Source organism: Ursus americanus, chromosome 1 (genome assembly GCF_024610735.1).
Source record: "Ursus americanus isolate L20-20 chromosome 1, mUrsAme1.1.p, whole genome shotgun sequence".
Classification (NCBI taxonomy): domain Eukaryota; kingdom Metazoa; phylum Chordata; class Mammalia; order Carnivora; family Ursidae; genus Ursus; species Ursus americanus.
Window position 1 is genome coordinate 64,839,088 of NC_142127.1, and position 20,413 is coordinate 64,859,500.

Sequence of the window (20,413 nt, forward strand, 5' to 3'; positions counted from 1 at the left end):
TTGCTCATTTTGTCTGTGCTATTGCCTGCCTAACTGTCCATTTGTAAGTTTAGAGGAAAGTAATATATAGAAGAATCTTTACAATACTCATTTCCTAATTAACGTCTTACTAAATTGGATTTTATTTTCATTTATTACATATTTATTGGGTTCTTTACTTTGGGCTATCGTCAGTTGTTACGGATAAAAGATGGGATCCACTCCCTATCTTCAAGGAATGGAGTCTAATAATAGGTAATTACATCATTATGGAAAGTGTACATTGAGATGGGAAGTTGCTTGGGGAAGGTGGTATAGCTTTCCACAGAGGTATTCATGGCTTAGCAGGACCTTGGTGTGATTACTGGGTTTCAACATCTGATTTTCTAGGCTTGAAATTGGTATATCAGATCTGGAAGTGACTGGACTCTGGGGTGCTGAGTCATGCACTCAATCTGCTAAGGAATTGCTTTGTAAAAACAATATACTAATGTGTTAATTTATGAAAAATGTAATGATGGAGGTAGGATACTTAAGCTTGCTGATCCTCACTTTCTCTGTATTGAGCAAATTACAGTGAAAGCCAGATCCGAATCAGATTGTTTGATAAATATGAAATGGAAGCAATAGAAATGAGTTTGGTGCTTTTAATGGCTAGTGTTTCAGGTCTGATGCATCTCTTTTCACTTGAGTCACCTGTCTTATATTTTTCATGGGTTGGATTGTGCTAAGAATACAGTCATTTGCCTTTCTCCTTTTTAAAGAGTTGTTTTTTGTTTTTTGCTTACAAATATCTCTTTGATGTAGAAGTTCCATTAATGGTAATACTGTCAATCGGGTCTCATCCTTAGAAGATATTTTGCTTTTTTTTTTCATTGTTGAGCCATTACGATTATTTTACAAATTTACTCAGATGATTTATTTTATTGTGGTAAAACATATGTAACACAATTTATCATTTTAACCATTTTTAAGGTGTACAGTACAATGGCATTAATTATATTCACAATGTTGTGCAAACATCTTTACCATCCATCTACAAACTTTTCATTTTCCCCAATTGAAACTGTACCCATTAAACACTAATTCTTCATTTCCCCTTCCTGCCAGCCTCTGGAAATGGCCATTATGTCTCTGACTACTCTAGGTACCTCTTATAAGCGGGATCATACAGTATTTGTCCTTTTATGACTGGCTTATTTCACATAGCATTAATGTCAAGGTTCATCCAATGTGGTAGCATGTGTCAAAAATTTTTTTTCAAAGTGGAATATTCTGTTGTTTGCATATACCACATTTTGTTTATCCATTCATCTGTCAATGGACACTTGGGTTGTTTCCACCTTCTAATTATTGTGAATAATGCTTCTATAAACATGTGTTGCACAAATACCTTTCCAAATCCCTGCTTTCACTTCTTTTGGGTATATACCCAGAATGGGAATTGCTAGATCATATAGTAATTGTTTAATTTTTTGAGGAATTACCATTCCAGATGATCTTATTTTTCAAGTATGTGGGGTCTATGAGTACTTTTGGCGGGGGGGGGGGGTGGGGGGGAAGAGGGTGAATCTTTTTGTTGCTCCCATATAATCCCTATGACTGTTTGGTACCATAATAGAAACATATGACTTGTTAATTCATAGGAGGGATAAATTTCTCAAAGCAGAATCACTGTATCAGGTTTTCTGTAGTAGGTGGTATACTGGGAAAATTCTCAACAATGCCACTTATGTCATCTGGCTTCTCTGTTCCTATTTAAAAAATTATAACATGATGTATGCTTATCTTCTTGATAATACACTCAACATACAGTTTTTTGCAAAATATGGACATTTAAAAAAATGTCAATAGAAATGTATAACTACATTATTGGAAAGTCAGAAATTTTATACATATTTTATATTTTAAAGAGTTCATTATACACTGTTAATGATGTAGTTTACTATAGTTCTCATAATTGAGAATTTATTTTTATTAATATAATTATAGTTAGAGTGAATAGTCATAGTGATAAACTTGGCCTATCTGCCAAACTTAGAATTACATAGAACTTTAGTGCTACAGGTTGAGTCCCTTCCATAATCATTAGTTGATTATCAAAGGCTTGAATGAGTCAAGAAATGGAATAAATTACAATGCTGAACATAGAATCCAAATGTATTTCTATTAAACTATGTTTTAATTATGAAATATTTTGATTATGAAAGTGTCAAGAATACTATTATCAACTTCTGTTAGCCCAACACTCATTTAAGAAATATTACCCGATGTGGTTGAAGCCTTCTGTGTACTGTATACCTAAGACAGTATTCTAAATTTGAATTTATAATTCTCATGTGTTCATATGAAGTGAAATGAAAAATTTTAAACCCTATGTAACAAACTACCTACTGAATCATTTTTAACTGGAACTGAAATTAGGGAGTTAAATGAAAACCTGAAATACTTCATAACTCTTCTTCTTGACATTAGGCAAAATTAAGGAGAGCTTATCTTTGCTATTCTCTTACCTACCTTCCTTCCCTGCCCAGTGCTGCTCCAAACTTCCTTTTAGATTATTTTACTTACACCTGTCTTCCCAGTACTGAACCTGTTTACATTTCCTACATCCACATGTAATATGCATGCAGTTGTTCTGAAAACTACTCTTTCTATCATCTTGTTAGAAGCATTCCCAAACTGCACTGGCTTACGCTGGGCTGCTGCATTTGTCTTCTTCCAGATTAGCATGAGAGCATTCTGGGGTCATATTTCCTGGTGACACATTAATACAGGAGATATAATATAGGAGAAATATACTGCATGACAATTAAGTTTCAACTTGAGTTAGAGAAGATGAATCAATAGGCTAATATCTGACAAGATGGGGTTCCACAGGAAAAAGAAATCATAGACTTGGCTGAATAAGTCCATTTAGTATATGAAGGGAAAGCCATCATTTAAAGGCACTACATATTGAAGAGTTGAGGTTTTAGTGACTGCAAGGTGAACAATCAGTGATATGTGGCTGTCAAAATAGCTAAAATGAGACTATATTAAGAAAAACAAAAGGATCCAGAACAAGGGAAGCGGTACCGTTGCAGTGCCATCACATCTTAGCACCTCCTGTAGTTAGCTCTAATCCTATATAATAAGAAACTGCGACTCAGCAGAATTACCAGGATAGGAGAAATGTAAACTGTATCATATGGAAAATGGCGAAAACCCAGGTAATGTTTATTCAGTGCTACTGATAACAGTTTAAAAGTTAAACGGTTGAAGAGTTATGTAGAAAAAGGTTTAGATTCCAGCTTACTGTAAAGTAAGTTATGAATTCCATTACAAAAATGCAGCCTTGTAAGTTTAAGTCCTCCTTTATTAGGAATAACACAGAACTGAATGGAGGCATGATGATTAATGAAAATTCAAGGGGTTGAAATTATATAGCCTTTAAGGTCTTTTCCAACTCTTAACATCATATAACTCCATAAGGCTAATTCATACAGATATGAGTTAAGGAGATATTGTTATGCCCCTTAGGATCTTCATAGTTTAGTAGACCATAGTGCCATAAACCTAAAAAATATAGTTCTATGCTTAAGAAAAAAAGGGGGAGGCAGGTCAAAAAGACACAGAAGCCAACTAGGAAATTATTACTGGGAATTCTGACTTCCAATGGCCAAATCTGGAGAACAATTTGAACAACAAATTAGTAATGATAATAATGAATTGTAAACCAAAGAATATCTCTAAATCCAAAATAATATAATGATTGAATAAATGGAGAAGGAAAAAAATCTTCCTTACAGAATTCCAATAAATAAATGTAGAAGGAGGGGGTGGGAGGAAGGGGTAACGGGGTGATGTGTATTAAGGAGGGCACATGTGTGCACTGGGCGTTACACATAACTAATGAATCATTGAACTCCACATCGAAAACTAACAACGTACTATACAGTGGCTAACTGAACATAATTTAAAAAAATAAATAAATGTAGAAGGAAAAGGGAAGTAGAAAACCACCATGGAACTCCACAGTAATAACTGCTGCAGGGAAAATTTACCAATGAATGCCAAAATTAGTGGCACTTCTGAGCTCATGCTTATTTAGAAACTGCCATTGTTTCTTGATTTGAAATTAGGAGCAATTATAGCACAGCAATTAGTTTTGTTCCAAATAATAGTCATTATGGATTTTGTTTTAAAAAAAAGGTTTTTTTTTCATATTAAACGATACAAACTTGTGAAATTGGGACATTTCCATATTTAAGACAACCATTCACCCATGTGTTAAGACCAAAAAAGCATATCCCAAATTTGACCACTTCTCACCACTTCATCAGCCATTTTCCTAGTCTGAGCTACCTCTTGCCTATAGTAGTTTCCCTACTATGCTTCCTGCTTCCTATTCCTTTACACTTTATTCTCAACATTAGCCATTTAACCTTAAAAAAAAATAAATCAGACCCCTTTAATCTCCTATGTAAAACTATCAAATGGCTTTGTCAAGCTTAGAAGAAAATTTGCTTATTACCTTGGCCAATAGAGTCCTATATGATCTGACCCTTACTACTTCTCTGACCTCATGTGTTACCATTCTCATCTTATTACTCCTTTCTAGTCCAAAAATCACCTTAGGAACATTAGGGAAGGCTTTCTGAGGTAGGCTCTCCTGACTTTCACCTGGTTAATTTTCTTTCCATGGCATTTATCACTGGAATAATGAAATAATACATTTTGAAATAATATGTTTTGACTCATTTATTATCTTTTCTCCAATTTGAATGTAAGCTTATAAGGGAAAAGATTTGGTTTGTCTTGCTTACAAACTATAGCCATAATACCTAAAACAACACCTACACCAGATGGGCCCTCAAATATCTATTGAATAAATACTTTTAAAACATTGAAGGGTGACAAGTGGGGAAAAAAGCAGAAGGCCTGTATTAACAGAAGTAGATTTCTATCTCAAGTCTGTGCAAAAATTTAAGCCTTTAAAATGAAGAAAAGCAACATTTTTAACTACCTTAATTTTACAAATTCGGTTGCTTAAAAAACCCTGAAAAATAAATGTGACATTGCTGACTGAATTTGGAGATTATGTGCAATAATCTTACATGAAAGAAAAGTTTTATTCAAGTATAGATTACTGGTTTAAAAATACATGGGAAAAGACAAACATACAAAAGCATTATTATACAACTGATTTCTAAACTCAATACTTCTGAAATACAAAACAATGATCATTACCCCCCAAAAGTCAGTTTATTAAAACAAATTGATTTTTCAGTTGGTCTACAACTCTTTTCACTCAGTTTTGTTTACAAATATTACTGGAGTTTTCAGTTTCATCCCATATCAGAACTTTGTTTTTGACGTGTTTCCTTCTCAAAGTAGTATATAGTTATTTCTTGCAATTAATGTCAACTATAGCTTCTCTAAGTGACAAGAATTCAATATGGTTGCTGCTTTGGATATAGTTACCACTTTGGGTTAATCTACACTAAAACCCACGTATTGAAAGGCAAAACATTAATGGGCAAAATATGGGGGCCGAGAGCAGGGGGTGTAAGAAAAGACAATGTTTTCTTTTACTGAGGACCTGCTAAAGAAGACCCCATTATTTACTTTGGTACTACTGCTGGAGAAGCAGTTTCTGCCAGACCACAGGCTGGCTAAATAGTTGTCCATTTTATGTTTCCTTTTCTAAATAATAGCAGAATTTAACAATTAGATTGATCAACCAAATAAGCAGACAGCTTTAAATTACCATATATTTTAACTGTGTGAAATAAATTATTTCCTTAATTGGATTAGCAGCCTTGTGTCTGGAAAGGCAGCAAAACCCACTCTGCTCCAAAATTAGAAGGCTAATCAGAGGCTGTTGGTAAGATGCCTGGCTGTCTTCTATCACCACTCATGAAGGTGGACCTTCATGAACTCAGTAACTTAATAAATGTAAAAATGACCTCCTCCATCAATATAATGTTGAGCCAGCAAAACCAAAAAAGTACAATCATATGGTAGGGATTGGCTTGTATAAAACAGGAGGGAAATATCCTCATATATAACACAAGAGGAACACATATGGTAATAAAAATGATCTATAATAAACTTGTAAAGAGGTGATTCTGGTTTATATGTATGTCTGCTTAAACTGACTGAATGATTGGAATTTTTCTTCTCCTAAAATAATGCCCACTCATTATAAGCTAATCTGGTCTCAGTGTCTTATAAATCTCTTATTTCCTTGGATTTATCTACTATACCCTCACTTTACAGCCTTTACTTATAAGCTGGGCCTGCCCAGCCTGCCTAAAGCCTCTCTTCAGAAAGATACCACATGCATTAAACAGAGGCATCTTCTAGTAAATATCTGCACTTCAAAACAGCGTATGAAGAACCAGCAACTGGCCCTCCAATGTAAATACTTCTCATTTCACATTATCATGGAAACAGTGCAGTTTACTAACCATTCCTTCCTTACAGAAAACTTAGTAGCTGTAAAAATTTTTGTTCCATTTCAAAACATTTCAATACTTATTAATTCCAAAGATCCGAACACCATGTAGCTGTGGCATTTTAGGAATTAGCACACTCAGGAGAGAAGCTGTGTTTAGGATGAAGTGAGTTGGATCATACTTCGTATAGAAACTTGCCAGAAAATATCTGTGGAAATAAAAATTAAAAACATATGTAACATGTAAAATTTGTAAAAACTTTAAAGGTAAAAAAAGCCACTGAAACATAAATACCTAAAAAAGCAGAATCACTTTTGAGCACTAAAATAGGAGTTTTACAGTTTGGGGCCTAAATTAATTTGGGATTTAAAAACCTATTTAATGGAGGCATATATGCACATTTTGCATTTCTGCAATTATGTTAAATGCATTTAAAAGAATGTTTGCAGGGCGCCTGAGTGGTGCAGTCGGTTGAATGTCCAACTCTCGGTTTTGGCTCAGGTCATGATCTCAGTGTTGTGAGATTGAGCCCTGCATTGGATTCTGTGCTTAGCATGGAGTCTGCTTGGGATTCTCTCTCCCTCTCCCTCTCTAAAATAAAGAAATAAATCTAAAAAAAAAAGAATGTGTTTGCTACTTAGCAACCTTTAAAGCCTAAGTCTTTCAAACTAGGGTTCATAAAATTCTCTGAAATTTCACGTATAGTTTGTATTTATGTGTATGTTTCTGAAGAGAAGATCCAGATCCAAAGCATATTCTCAAAGGGTTTTGTGAGCCACCAAAAGGTTAAAAACTACGGCTATGAAGTTGTGAAAAATGGGGTGTTAGTACATTAGTACAATTCCGTATCTTTGAAAGAAAGCAAATACTTGATTGCCCTTTTGATGTTCTCATTTCCATACTGTAGCTGAACAGGTCGACAACCGGTTTAACCGGAAAATTCCAACTACTTCGCTGTAATTGAACATATGTACATATTCAAAGACATTCAACATCTGAGAATTTGTTTTAACAAGCCTAAGCTACCTTTAGGACCATAAATCATCAAGTCAGAATTGTCTGGTTTTACCCAAGGGTACATCAGAGTGCAGACACACCATCTGGCCACTGAGAGTATCCTAATATAGACAGGATGTAAAGACTAAAACATCATACTTTACTTGATCAGAGCTACAAAGTTAGTCTGAATATGGGTGTTTACCTAATTAGTACTGTTAGAGCATACAGGAAAATATCCTAATAGCCCTTCCTCTAAGTACTGTCATAATTTCTAATAAGGGGAGAAAAACATCTTGGGCAATACGGTTAGAAAAGAAGAGCTATTTTCAGGTATGGCTAAAAACATCACAGAGAGCTGTATACATCATTTTCAGAATCATCTAAATTGAGGAATTCTGTAATTTTCCACCTATTTCAGAAATTATAATCAGAAAATGCTTCTTGAGAATAAACCATATTCTTCAACCTTTAGTCTAAACCCTTTCTTCCAACTTTCATACACTTTAAGACTGTTTTTATATTTCCTTCACTGCACAAAATAAGATACCACTTGCATTTGGTAAGCTCATTTCATCTCCCATAATCATTATGGGCTTTATGTATACCCTGATACGTTGGAAATAGTAAATCTTCTTGGAATAGCGTCTCATCATACTGTAGCATATGTCCCCCTTTATGTCTTTTAATAAAAACTAACTTTATGTGTAAATTATACAAAAATTACTTGGCTCTTATAAAAACCTAGACAATCCTCCAAGGGGATGCAAAACCAAGGTGGGAATTGTGTAATTGCCAGTTGCCAAATTTCCAGATGCCAAAGGGTATATTGGAAAGAGACCTGTATTAGAAGTTTAGGATTTCATCCGGGCTCTGGACTCTAACTAGCTGCAAGATCTGAAATAAGGTAATGCATCTGAGCCTGTTTCTTTATCTAAAAATCTGGGATAACACTGCATGCCTCACCTACCTGACAAATGATGATCAAATAAGAAAATGTGAAAGCACTCTGAAAAATATCAATGCTATATAGATGGCTTTAATGTTGTTTCTTGAGTTATATAAGGAATTTAATCACAGAATATTTGAAATCATACCTGTGGGTCAAAAATATGTTTTCAGAAATATGGATGTTGTACACAGGTACATCTTAGTTGACTATTTTGTGATAACTCTTATTAAAAATTCAGTATGTCAAGCTTTTTACATTCATTATAATGCAATCCTCAACATTTTATAGATGAGGAAACAGGCTTTCAAAGAAATGGCCAAAAGTCACGCAGCTAGAAAGCAATAGAGCTAAAACCCAAATTTAGGGCTGTTTGTATAACTATTATTCTTGTTATTGCACTTATCTTTGTTATGTCGTACAAATCATTAATCTTTTGATGTTAATTTTATGTGGGGCTGGAACAAAAATTTTAAAAATTTCCTCAAAGTGCTATCAATATAGGAAAAAAGAAACCTATCACTTTATGATCAATGTATTCTTTTCATTTGAAAATGCCTTCCTTTTTCTGCACATCTATCTAAAATCTACCTTCCCTGAAGTCCCAGTTTAAGGAATCCTAATGCCTACAAGAAGTCTTTCTGTTACTCCAGACTGCACTGATTTTATCAGGGATGCATTACTATATATAAGCTGTGTGGTATATAGTGTTTGATTAAGATATATGTAAAGCATCCATTATATGCATGCAACTGTACTGAGTATGAAATTCAAAGCAATCCATGCACTTAAAAATTCGTTGCATAAACAAATCATTTATAATAACAGATAATACAAAGTGACATAAATAAGGGACGTATAATAACTACTAAAGGAGTTCAAAACAGATTATTACTTAAGGTTGGGTGCTAAGGAAAAGACCTCATTGAGGAGGTAGGATTTAAATCTTGAAAGAAGGATAAATTAAGAAAGGAGAAGGTATTTCAGGTAGGAGAAATGATTTGAACAAAGGCATAGAAATAGGACTACACATGAAGTATTCAAGAAATGCTGCTTAGAAGAGCTTGACCAGGTGGGAGATGGATGGGGGTAAATATTCACATAACGGAAAAATGAGGTAGGAACCATTTTTGTGAAGGGCCCTGAATATCAGGTGATAGGAGGTAATATAAGGTTAAATGCTTTACACATAGATATTATATCATTTATTTCTTATGGCGTCATATTGAGCTATGTACTACTGGCTAGAATTTCATTTATGAGCAAACCAAGCAGGCTGAGTGATAAACACAGGATTCAACCCAGCTCTGTTCTACGATGAAAGCCTAACTTCTCTTGTGTATAAACTATACAGCAGTCTCTCTCAAGGAGTTTGAACATCTAAATTGTGTGTGTGTATGTGGGGGGGCGGTAAGGTGGTCAATGAAATTCATCTGAAATCATCCAAATCCTTGTTTAGGGAGATTAATCTGATAGTGGAATATAGAATAAGATTATGCATTTAGCTTTCTTGTAAGCAACTTAAGCATATGAACTAGAGTATATTAGACCTGTATATCCTAGAATGTCTAAAGATACTGATGGGCACATTATATTGTTTCTATAGGTTACTGACTGAGGTAAAAATGGTATTATTACCAGCCTGTTAAAGATTTTGCCTGTATTTTTGCTCTGTGGTAGCTATTTATTTGTAGAGGTTTCAATAAATATTCTGTTTCTAATTGAAATTCAACCTAATAAAAGGACAACTCCCTCTTACCCAATCTTCCTCATACCTAAAAAACTTCCACCACTTACAGAATTATTGGAGAAATTGTGAAAAACTTCCGTGAAGATGTAAACTGTACTCCATAGTCCAGTTGTTCCCAGTGAGTTAGGAGCCTTGCTTTACCCTGGTCAGGAGTTTCAAAAGGTGTTCCTTTTACTGCATGCAAAAATACATACATCCCCTGGAAAACAAGCAAGGGGATATATAATCAATACCAAATATAAAATTAGTACTTGTCAGTAAGCATAAAGATAGTTCCAGACTACTTATGACAGTATGGGTGATTGAACTTAACAGCTCAAATTTTAAGCTTTCATATTACTTGTGAAAGGCTGTGGCCAGTTTCTTCATAGTAAAATAAAACTTCCAGAGGCATATGAATATTATTTGGTGAAAACCAGTAAAAGATCAACTGAAAGTAACCTGTTTTCATGTCCCATTAAATTGAAAATTCACAAAAAGTAACATCAGGACCACTTTACATCGTTACATTTAGATCTTCTAATACCTTTCCTATTGGGAAACAGGATTATCATTTTTTTAAAAAAGATTAATTTATTTGAAAGAAAGAGAGAGCCAGAGAGCACAAGCAGGGGGAGTGGCAGAGGGAGAAGGAGAAGGCTCAGCAGGGAGCCCAAAGCGGGTCTCAATCTCAGGACCATGGGATCATGACTTGAGCTGAAGGCAGTAGGTTAACCGACTGAGCCACCTAGGTGTCCAGGAAACAGGATTATCTTACCCCTGATGTATAGGAATGTTTAGTGTCCTATTAATAAATGTGATGATACTTATAAAATGATAAAAACATACAAATCTGTAAATAATAATAAAATTTCTACATTAGGGGAATGGTTTTGAAAATATTTAATATTAAGACTGTCTTTGTCATAACAGTTTTTTGTTTTTGTTTTTTTTTAAAGATTCTATTTATTTATTTGACAGAGAGAGAGAGAAAGCCAGCAAGAGAGGGAACACAAGCAGGGGGAGTGGGAGAGGAAGAAGCAGGCTCCCAGCAGAAGAGCCCGACGTGGGGCTCAATCCCATAACTCCAGGATCACACCCTGAGCCGAAGGCAGACGCTTAACAACTGCGCCACCCAGGCACCCCTCAATAGTTCTCTTCTAACATAACAAAGATGGTTATATAGTAGAAATAATGTTCAACTCAATTTGCTTTTAAAAATCACCACTGTGCCCCAATATTGTTTCTTTTGAAGTTAGTTTCAAAAAGATTTATTTATTTATTTAAGGGGGACAGAGGGAGAGGGAGAAAAGCCAGATGTGAAGCTCAATCCCAGGACCTCGAAATCATGACCTGAGCCAAAATCAAGGGTCATGCTTAATCGATTAAGTCACCCGGGTGGCCCTGAAGTCAGTGTTTTTGAAAGTAAAAAACATTAGTAAAATCCATTCTGTCTAGGGATATGTTTGAACATCTAATTTTGTGATTTGGAAAAAACCAATACATACTAGATTTTGTTTCCTTGAGTTATGATTCTATTTAGATCATTGGTAGTACTTCATTGCAGGATCACTGTCTGAGGCACCAGTAACAGAATATTCTTTTTTTTTTTTTTAAAGATTTTATTTACTTATTTTTTTTTTTTTAAGATTTTATTTATTTATTTGACAGAGATAGAGACAGCCAGCGAGAGAGGGAACACAAGCAGGGGGAGTGGGAGAGGAAGAAGCAGGCTCATAGCGGAGGAGCCTGATGTGGGGGTCGATCCCAGAACGCCGGGATCACGCCCTGAGCCGAAGGCAGATGCTTAACCGCTGTGCCACCCAGGCGCCCCTAAAGATTTTATTTATTTATTTGACGGAGAGACAGCCAGCGAAAGAGGGAACACAAGCAGGGAGAGTGGGAGAGGAAGAAGCAGTCTTCCCAGCGGAGAGGGAGCCCGACGTGGGATCCCAGGACCCTGGGATCACACTGAGCCGAAGGCAGACACTTAACGACTAAGCCACCCAAGCGCCCCAGTAACACAATATTCTTGCCTAAATATTATCATCAAACAGTTTTTCCTCCTAGAAGTCACAATGAGGTGTCATTTTTGCTTCCTCAACTTTTAATAAATATATGGAAAAAAAATTAGTGATTTGAAATTTTATATTATTAACTAGGTTAAGAGAGCCATTGTTTTCAAAGCTGAGTCTACTTTCTAATTATTCCATTAGGCAATTCAAAAGTTGTTTAGTACAATAACACCTAAGCTATACAGAAATGGACTCATGTTCAATTAGATTTAACTCAAAAAGCATTTAATAAGTGGCTTATATGTACAGGACACAGGACATGTACGCATATATGAAATTGAGTAAGAAATGTCCACAGCCTTGAAAAAAACTCAATCTTCTAAGAGATGGTAAGAAAAAAAAAAAGATATGCATAAACAACTAAAATGTAGGACAGAAAGTGCTATCAAAGTTACCAAGTACACAGCCAATGCAGAAGAGGGAAAGGTCCTCTGTTGCTGAGGCAAAAGCTGCGATGCTACCTTGTCAACTGTCTCATTCTTGAAGGTTCAGCTCAAATGACAACTCCTCAGGGAAGCCTTCCTCATCAGTAGTAGCCTATGTGCTTGTATAGAATTTTATTGAAAATACTTTTATTTATAGCACAATATATTTTGTTAGAATTATTTACATGTTTGTTCTCCCATTAGCATGAATACCTCAGAAACAAGGGCTGGTACACAGCAAGTGTTAGATATTAAGCCAAGATGACACTAAGCTAAGGAATGTTTATTCTGTAAGCACAAGGACACCATTTTCACATGGGCTTTACAGGAGACAGTAAAATAGAATTTGTATGCTTTTAAATTCTGAGGAGTAGGGGACCCAAAAAAGTTCAGAATCTCTACTCTAACTAATGCATGTATTAGAATCATCAAAGAGAAAAACAATCCTCTCATTATTTCCTTCAAACTACATGCATCACCAGTGTTTAGAATATTCAAACAGAATATTTTATATATCCTTTTCAGTTAAACAGAATAAAATCTTACCTGACCATATAACTTCTATCCCATTATTTTTAATAGTTATTCTATAAAATTTAGTGATGGATGATTTATACTCAAATCAAAAAAACTGGGGAAAAATATGTAGCTCATGGTTGGCTGTTAATATTTACTGGCTCAAAATGCAGAAAATTCTCATTCATTTTAAAAGCTAGGCTAAGAATTTTGTGAAATATTAATACCTCTAAAAGTGAACTACAGCACTGTAAAAATGAATAAAAACAATCACTGTAGATTTCTACTGTATGGTTCAGAAAGGCAAAGACAGTATTTTTTCTAACCACAGATAACAACCTTTAAAAGCGTTCAGTACGTATTTCATATTTTATCGGTTTAATGTAGTCTGTCTTCAAAAGAAACTTAAATTTGGAGTCATGTTAATTGCTACATCGATGGCTGGTAGTTAGGTTTTTAGTGTGGTGAACTAATAAGTCAGAAGTTCGCTTTCCTCAATTACCTATGCTTTGTTCACAGCCATATACTGTGCTTCAAAATCTCAGTCAACCAATTTGAAAACATCTGGGCAAGGGTAGGGGGTGACTTCTAAAATACATTTAATACATGTGCCATTGGAGAAGGGAAAATTATGTGACAATACAGACTAATTAATTCAGCAAACATTTACATAAGTCTTTAGAGATATGGGAAATAAAGAGGCAAATTCCTAATTATAAAACTATGATAAATACACTTAAAAGAATGCAGCATGGGAATTTTGTAGCTTCCCGGAGGAGATATTTGAGTAGTTTCCCTGGACAAGTAGGAATCAGCCCAGCAGAAAAGGATGGAGGGAGGGTATTAAAACAGTGGAAAAAGAGCCTAAGCCAAAGCAAAAAGGTGACAACAAGATAATTTTCATTATTGTTAGAGCAATACTCATGTTTGGAGATGGGCTGGAATAAGATTGAGTCCTTTTCTTGCCTCTGTACTGTTATCAACTGGTCTTACATGCCACATAAGGAACTTGTTATTTTACTACGAATATAATAAGGAATCATAGAAGGACTTAGAGCATGACTTGAAGATATATGCATTTTGAAGATAACTCTCTGTCAAGTTGGAATGGAGGACGGTAGAGGAACATCCAGGAGACCATTTGATCTACTGGAGTAATCCACCTGAGAAAAAAATAAGTGTACAAATTATAGCAAGGCCAGTGGGGATCAAGCTGAAAGACAGTAAAGGAGTAAAACAGGGCTCTGACTAAATGGATATGGAATACAGAGGAAAAGGAGTTAATCTAAGACTAGAGTGACCATATATCTTCAATAGCATGAATGATCCTAATTTACACTAATTTTCTTGGAGTAGTTATTACTAGAGCTCCCTTTTACTCTCAAAACAGTCTCAATTTGGATAACTCATTATACGAATCCCTTTACCTTTGACATTCAGCTATCTGGCTTGACTTACGGGTAGACAGTGGTGCCTTTAGATTAGATCGGGAACAAAGCCAGAGAACAGGTTGTGAGTGGTAAGGGACAGATCAGGACTGAGTTCAATTTATAATTGTTTGGATTAAGGTGCAAGGTGATCAGGCAATATTAAAATGAACATCATCATTCTACAGGTAGAAACTGAAATTATGGATAGATGAAGTAATCTTGATAGAATACACAGAATAAAAAGAGATGAAGAAAAGAACCTTGGGGACAGCAATAATTAGGAGAGGAAAACAGAAGGAACAATGGTAAGAAAAGGAAGAATCAGAAATATATCTAGGAAAAAGTGATCCCGTGGAAGCCAAAGGAAAGGAATTATAGTAAAAGGGATGTAACTCTTGTCAAATATTTCAGAGAAGTCACTACTTAAAAATAGCCCTACCAAAGTCTATCGCATAAGATGGACTAAATGGACATTCATTTATTTTTACCACCACATTATCCTTGTCCTTCTCCAATCAAATTCAAATACTCCTCAGAAGATAGGAAATAAATAATATTAATTTAAAAAAATCTATTTCTCCTACATTTTCTGTCTTAATGTTCCAAGTTCTTCATTTTCTAGATATCTTTAAACAAATACATAATTAATCTGGATTCAATTAAGTCTTGACTAATGGATTTCTCCCCTTTCATTCTGCTTTCATAGACAGTTAAAGATAAGAAAGGTCACTATCAGTTGTTTTTTTTAAACAGACAATTTTCAGGGCTGCATAATATGGTCAGTAGAATCAACCGAACCTCTGATACTTTGCAGAGCTATCCTATAATACAGAAGAACCACAGTCAACATGAAAAAGTTAAGGCACCGTAAGATTCTCAATCATATAAGATATGATTAAGCTCAAAATTTCTATACTGAAGGAGAGTATATGTATACAATTGAGAAAGGATTGAAGTTTAACAAGATTTGAAATCAAAGATGGTTATTAGTCTCCAGTTAATCAAAAACCATAATTACTTCTGAAGCATTCTGGTTAATCAATATATTACAGTAGCCTGAATTACAGTGTCTTGTAATTTTTGCTAAAATGACCTACTATTTTCTCAATTCCATAAAACCATCAAGAGGAAAAAAAAAAGGTCTTACTTAGAAAAAGGGCCCAATGTTTAAATATAAAGTATTAATAGAAAAAATATAATCCTATCCCAGATTAGAATTCTTCAAAATTGTCACATACATTAAAAATCTCTGAACTGTACACTTTTAAGTCAGTCAATGTTATATTATATATAATTATGAATTACATCTCAATAAAACTGTTAAACTAAATCATGTTTTCCTTCTTTATAGCATAAAGCTTTAAGCTTTTTAAAAAATTGTTTAAATACACATAACATAAAATGTACCATCTTAACCAATTTTAAGTATACAGTTCAGTGGTATAATATACATTCACATTGTTATGCAACCATCACCACCATCCATCTTTAGAACTCTTTCATCTTGCAAAACTGAAACTGTACCCATTAAATAGCAACTCCCTATTTCTTCCTCCCTCAGTGCCTGACAAGCACTAAACTTTAGGCTTATAAGTGCTTAGTATAAAGTGAAATTCTTACCAGATTATGTATAACATTTGTTAAGGTCCAAGCAACAGGAACACTGAAGAAGGGAATACTGAGTAGGACAATATGAAGCAAGCCAACTCCTAATGCATATGTCAGCCACATACCCCGGCTGTTCATAACACGGGTATTTGGATTCACCTCACTGTGGGCAACGCCAACATTCATGTTTGCTCTGTAAGAAAGCAATGAAATGAATCAACAATGATAAAACCGGAAACCTAAACACTCTATTCTGACATGACAAAATAAGTGTTACTAGGATCATTTTTCTCTAGTTGTTCTGAAATAGAACAAACACATCCACCAAAATAGGCTATTTGCAGACGCTAATGAAAGCAGTAAGCAATTCTTATCTGACTTCATGGTAAGACAAATGGGACTTATTTTTATGGTTCTTATTGAAAAAATAAATTAAAATCCCTTTCCTAAAGCTTGTCTTCTAGCATGTTGGTTTTACTAAATGAAATAATGGACAGGAAAACTCAAACTGAAAGAGAAAACCTACACTTTCTTATATCATGAAACCAAAGTGAAAGCTCAGGAGCTAAATGTACCAAAAGAATAAACTAATATAAAAAAAGGCAAAGCTGTAGCATTATTTACAATAGCCAAGATGGAAGCAATCCAAGTGTTCATCCACATGTGAATGAATAAAGAAGATGTGGGGTGTGTGTGTGTGTGTGTGTGTGTATATATATATTTATAATAGAGTATTACTTAGCCATAAAAAGGAATGAAATCTTGTCATTTGCAACAACATGGATGGACCATGTTGGTCCATATATAGAGGATATAATGCTAAGTGAAATAAGTCACAGAAAGACAAACACCGTATGATTTCACTTATATTTGGAATTTAAGAAACAAAACAAAGAAAAAAAGAGACTTTACGCCTGGGTGGCTCAGTGGGTTAAGGGTCTGCCTTCCGGGGCGCCTGGGTGGCGCAGTCCTTAAGCGTCTGCCTTTGGCTCAGGGCGTGATCCCAGCGCTCCGGGATCGAGCCCCATGTCAGGCTCCTCCGCTGGGAGACTGCTTCTTCCTCTCCCACTCCCCCTGCTTGTGTTCCCTCTCGCTGGCTGTCTCTCTCTCCGCCAAATAAATAAATAAAATCTTAAAAAAAAAAAAAAAAAGGGTCTGCCTTCCACTCAGGTCATGATCCCAGGGTCCTGGAATCGAGTTCCACAGCTGGCTTCCTGCTCAGTGGGGAGTCTGCTTCTCCCTCCCCAACCCTGCTCGTGATCTCTCTCTGTCTTTCTCTCAAATAAACAAATAAATACATCTTTAAAAAAAAAGAAAAAAAGACCAAAAAACACTCAAATACAGAGAACTGGTGGTGGTTGCCAGAGGGGAGGTTGGTGGGGGGATGGGTGAAATAAATACCGGGGATTAAGAGTACACTTATCTTGATGAGCACTGAGAAATGTATAGAATTGTTAAATCATTATACTGTACACCTGATACTAATACAACAGTTTGTTAATTATACTTGAATTAAAGACAAAAAAAGGCAAAGTGGTTCCAGCCAGTCTATTCTGAGTACCCAGACTCTTAAACCTAATGTAACATTGTTTCCAAAGAGTAGTCAGGTTTAAATCACTTCTTTTTAAATACTGAACCTGGGAGGAACATAATGTGGCAAAAAATTTACATGGTCTAGGGATAAGATTTGTTTCTTAATCATAATACAATAAGGTTAAAACAATGAGTCTTTCCTCCTTTAAAACGCCCCTAAAATTAGTTTTTTTCTAAGTTTTTCCCTTTTTTGTATTCAAGATGAACACCAAAGGAAGAACAGGTATTAGTTCCCAGTTATTTTAGTGCTGACGTTTCCTTGGTTCTAAGAATCCCTCGAACAAAATATAGCTGTCCTGAATACCTATCATCCTGGTAAAAACCAACCAGTGAGACTGAAAGGGAAGGGGGCATGGTTAGAGTACATTTGGAACACGTCTGATTTAGAAGTACATGAACCTTTTTTCTATTACAGAGTTGGCATTAAAAGAGGAATTTCTCATAAACCCATCCAACAAGTGTTTCTGGAGTAAAATGTCGCATTCTCTGTCCAAAACATCTACGGAACACCCAACAAGGCTTATGGTGATGAAAGCTGGTAACACTAACAAGACGCAAAAGTCTCAAATTTACGTGTGTAAATATTTCTTCTCACCTATCTATTTTACATCAGACATTATTTTTATAAGCTATAGGTTATACTTAGATGCCACAACTCAAGATATTTTCCCCACTTTCCACAGGATGGAAAGAAAAAAAAAATAAAGCTCCAAAGTGGCTTACAATTTATATCTGAGCTGGGAGGCAAAGCTGGCGTGGTATTGACCCTACCCCAGGGGTCTACCGCGCCCCTCAGGACCAGCAAACAAGGGCTTTCGACTGTGAAGAGCCTCTCGGCTCTGCCTGTGCGAGAGCCTCGAGGACCGCGACCCGTCCTCTTGGGGACTTCCTCGCCAGCCAGAAAACCACGGGCAGCCCCTACCCTGAAAGCTGGAGCGCACGGCCAGTGGAAGCTCAGCAAAAGCCGCTGCAGCTACGCCGCAACGCCTCCCCCACTCGCCCCTTTCCTCTCGGAGCTGCACATCCCATCAGTACCAGAGCAAGACGACGAGGATTTGGGGGCAAGCCCCGGGGGCCACTTGGTCCGCACGGGCAGACCCGGAACGCCGCGGACGAAGTCGTAGTCCGCTTTTTCCCCTCAAGCCTACCCTGGCCCGCCAACAGCGCCTTACCGACGCAGACAGCAGCACAGCCCCTACAGCCGTTCATGCCCACTCACCCGCCGCCCCACTCCCGGCGGCCAGCTCGGAACAAAACCAGCTCCGCGGCTACGGCGTCTCTCCAAGGCCGAATGCCTACGATCAGTCTCAGAACAGCGCAGCGCAGCGCAGCTTGCGGAAGCGTTCAGTACCTAACGCGCCGCCATGGGATTGGCTGCGGGCAGCGCCAGTCCCACGTTCCCCGGGCAAGGCGGGACTAAGCGCTGCGCGCCTAGTGCCCGCCCAGTCGCGCGCGCTGAAGGTGAGTCCGGGATCTGCGAGATTGGGCTTGTGAGCTCGGCGGGACGCTGGCTGGTTCGCTAGTGGATGGTAATTGCCCACCTCGCGCGAGCAAGACGGTAGTGTTGTGTGCCTAACGGGCATTCATTCTTGTCTTCTGTTAGTCTCGAGGGTCCCTTCCCCTCGACTTGTCCCGTTTGGCGTGAGAGCGCGGCTGAAAACCTTGTGCCTCCTGCCCACTCCCCTCCCCCCGCCCGCACCCGTCCCCTCGCCAAGAAGGGGCGGGAAGCGGACGAAGCCGGGCTTGTGGGTGCGCACGCGTGGAGAGCGGTCTTTAAGAGGGCTCGGTCGGTTTTTGTCTGGTTTGGCCATTCCTGACTAAATCGTGCTGGGGCCTTTATTGCAGCCCATTTCCCAGGGCCTTCTGAGTGCAGGATTTAAAGTTGTTTGCCAGGCAGACATTTTAACTCCGGACAGCCGTAACTCGTGAGTGTAGTATATATTGTGTGTTGTGGCGTCATACAAGTGATGTAAGCAAACTCTCATCACTTAACCATGATTTTTACTGGTGTCATTCTGCGTTTATCTACACGTTGAAGACAGGCACCTGTATGACATGCTGAGGAAATGTGAATTTCAAAAATTGATCTTATTTGAGAATGGAAAGAAAAGGTCAGATAATTTGGAATTATCTTTTTGAAATCGAACTTCTGTTGGCTCTCTGAAAACAATTGGGTTATGTTTATTGTTTTTAAAGTAAATTATTTCATTGTGTTTGCCTGTAGCTACACGTTCTCTACTTCTTTTTTAGGTACCTTGTTGTCCTTAACTGATTTTCCTGGATGGTATTCTTTCAGGAGTGTTTGATTTCCCTCTCAGCAAATATGGAGGACTGATTCCTGATATTCTCACACATTCTATGCTGTGATGTAAGCCTGATAACTCTTTCACTTTTCAAAAGGTGTCATTTGGTACACATATGGTAGAATGCTTGCTATGTTCTACAGATTATGCCAGGGCTATGAGATTAATATAAAATCTCTGTCCTCAGAGAACTCTGAGCCAGGAGGAAGAGACAGAAAAACAATAGAATAGCCTGTGATCTGTTTTCATTTGGAAATAAGGAAAACGTGCTGTGGGAGTACACAGGAAGGAATGCTTAGTCTGTTGAGGTGGGGAGGTGTCAAAGTTGGAGCAGCTAAGCAAGGCTTCCTTGAGGAGGTGATACTTG

At 36.9% G+C, this 20,413-nt stretch overlaps 2 protein-coding genes across 15 annotated transcripts in view; one reads left to right on the forward strand and one right to left on the reverse strand.

The window, feature by feature from the left end:
- Positions 1-3,793: 3,793 nt before the first annotated feature.
- Positions 3,794-19,117, reverse strand: ORMDL1 (ORMDL sphingolipid biosynthesis regulator 1). Of its 2 annotated transcripts, none has more exons than XM_045806330.2 (4): positions 18,963-19,117; positions 16,163-16,343; positions 10,165-10,316; positions 3,794-6,630 (listed from the first exon to the last, which is right to left on the reverse strand). In XM_045806330.2, the coding sequence occupies exons 2-4, from the start codon at positions 16,334-16,336 to the stop codon at positions 6,495-6,497; spliced, it is 462 nt and encodes a 153-aa protein (XP_045662286.1). In that variant the 5' UTR covers positions 16,337-16,343; positions 18,963-19,117; the 3' UTR covers positions 3,794-6,494. The 2 variants fall into 2 exon arrangements, with proteins under 2 accessions (XP_045662286.1, XP_045662287.1); XM_045806331.2 differs by having other exon boundaries at positions 18,916-19,073.
- Positions 19,118-19,187: 70 nt separating this feature from the next.
- Positions 19,188-20,413, forward strand: part of PMS1 (PMS1 homolog 1, mismatch repair system component) — an 87,896-nt gene continuing 86,670 nt past the window's right edge. For 3 of the 13 annotated variants that reach the window (XM_045806313.2, XM_045806312.2, XM_045806322.2), the window contains exons 1-2: positions 19,207-19,301; positions 19,994-20,111. The gene's annotated coding sequence lies outside the window, so the exon portion shown is untranslated. The other 10 variants (XM_045806318.2, XM_045806315.2, XM_045806323.2 and 7 more) reach the window with 5 other exon arrangements.

Coding starts and splice junctions, on each gene's coding strand:
- ORMDL1 (XM_045806330.2), bottom strand. CDS start 16,336: ATGAATGTTGGCGTTGCCCACAGTGAGGTGAATCCAAATACCCGTGTT. Junction 10,317..16,162: donor CAAATGTTATACATAATCTG/GTAAGAATTTCA, acceptor CTTGTTTTCCAG/GGGATGTATGTATTTTTGCA. Junction 6,631..10,164: donor ACAATTTCTCCAATAATTCT/GTAAGTGGTGGA, acceptor TTATTTCCACAG/ATATTTTCTGGCAAGTTTCT.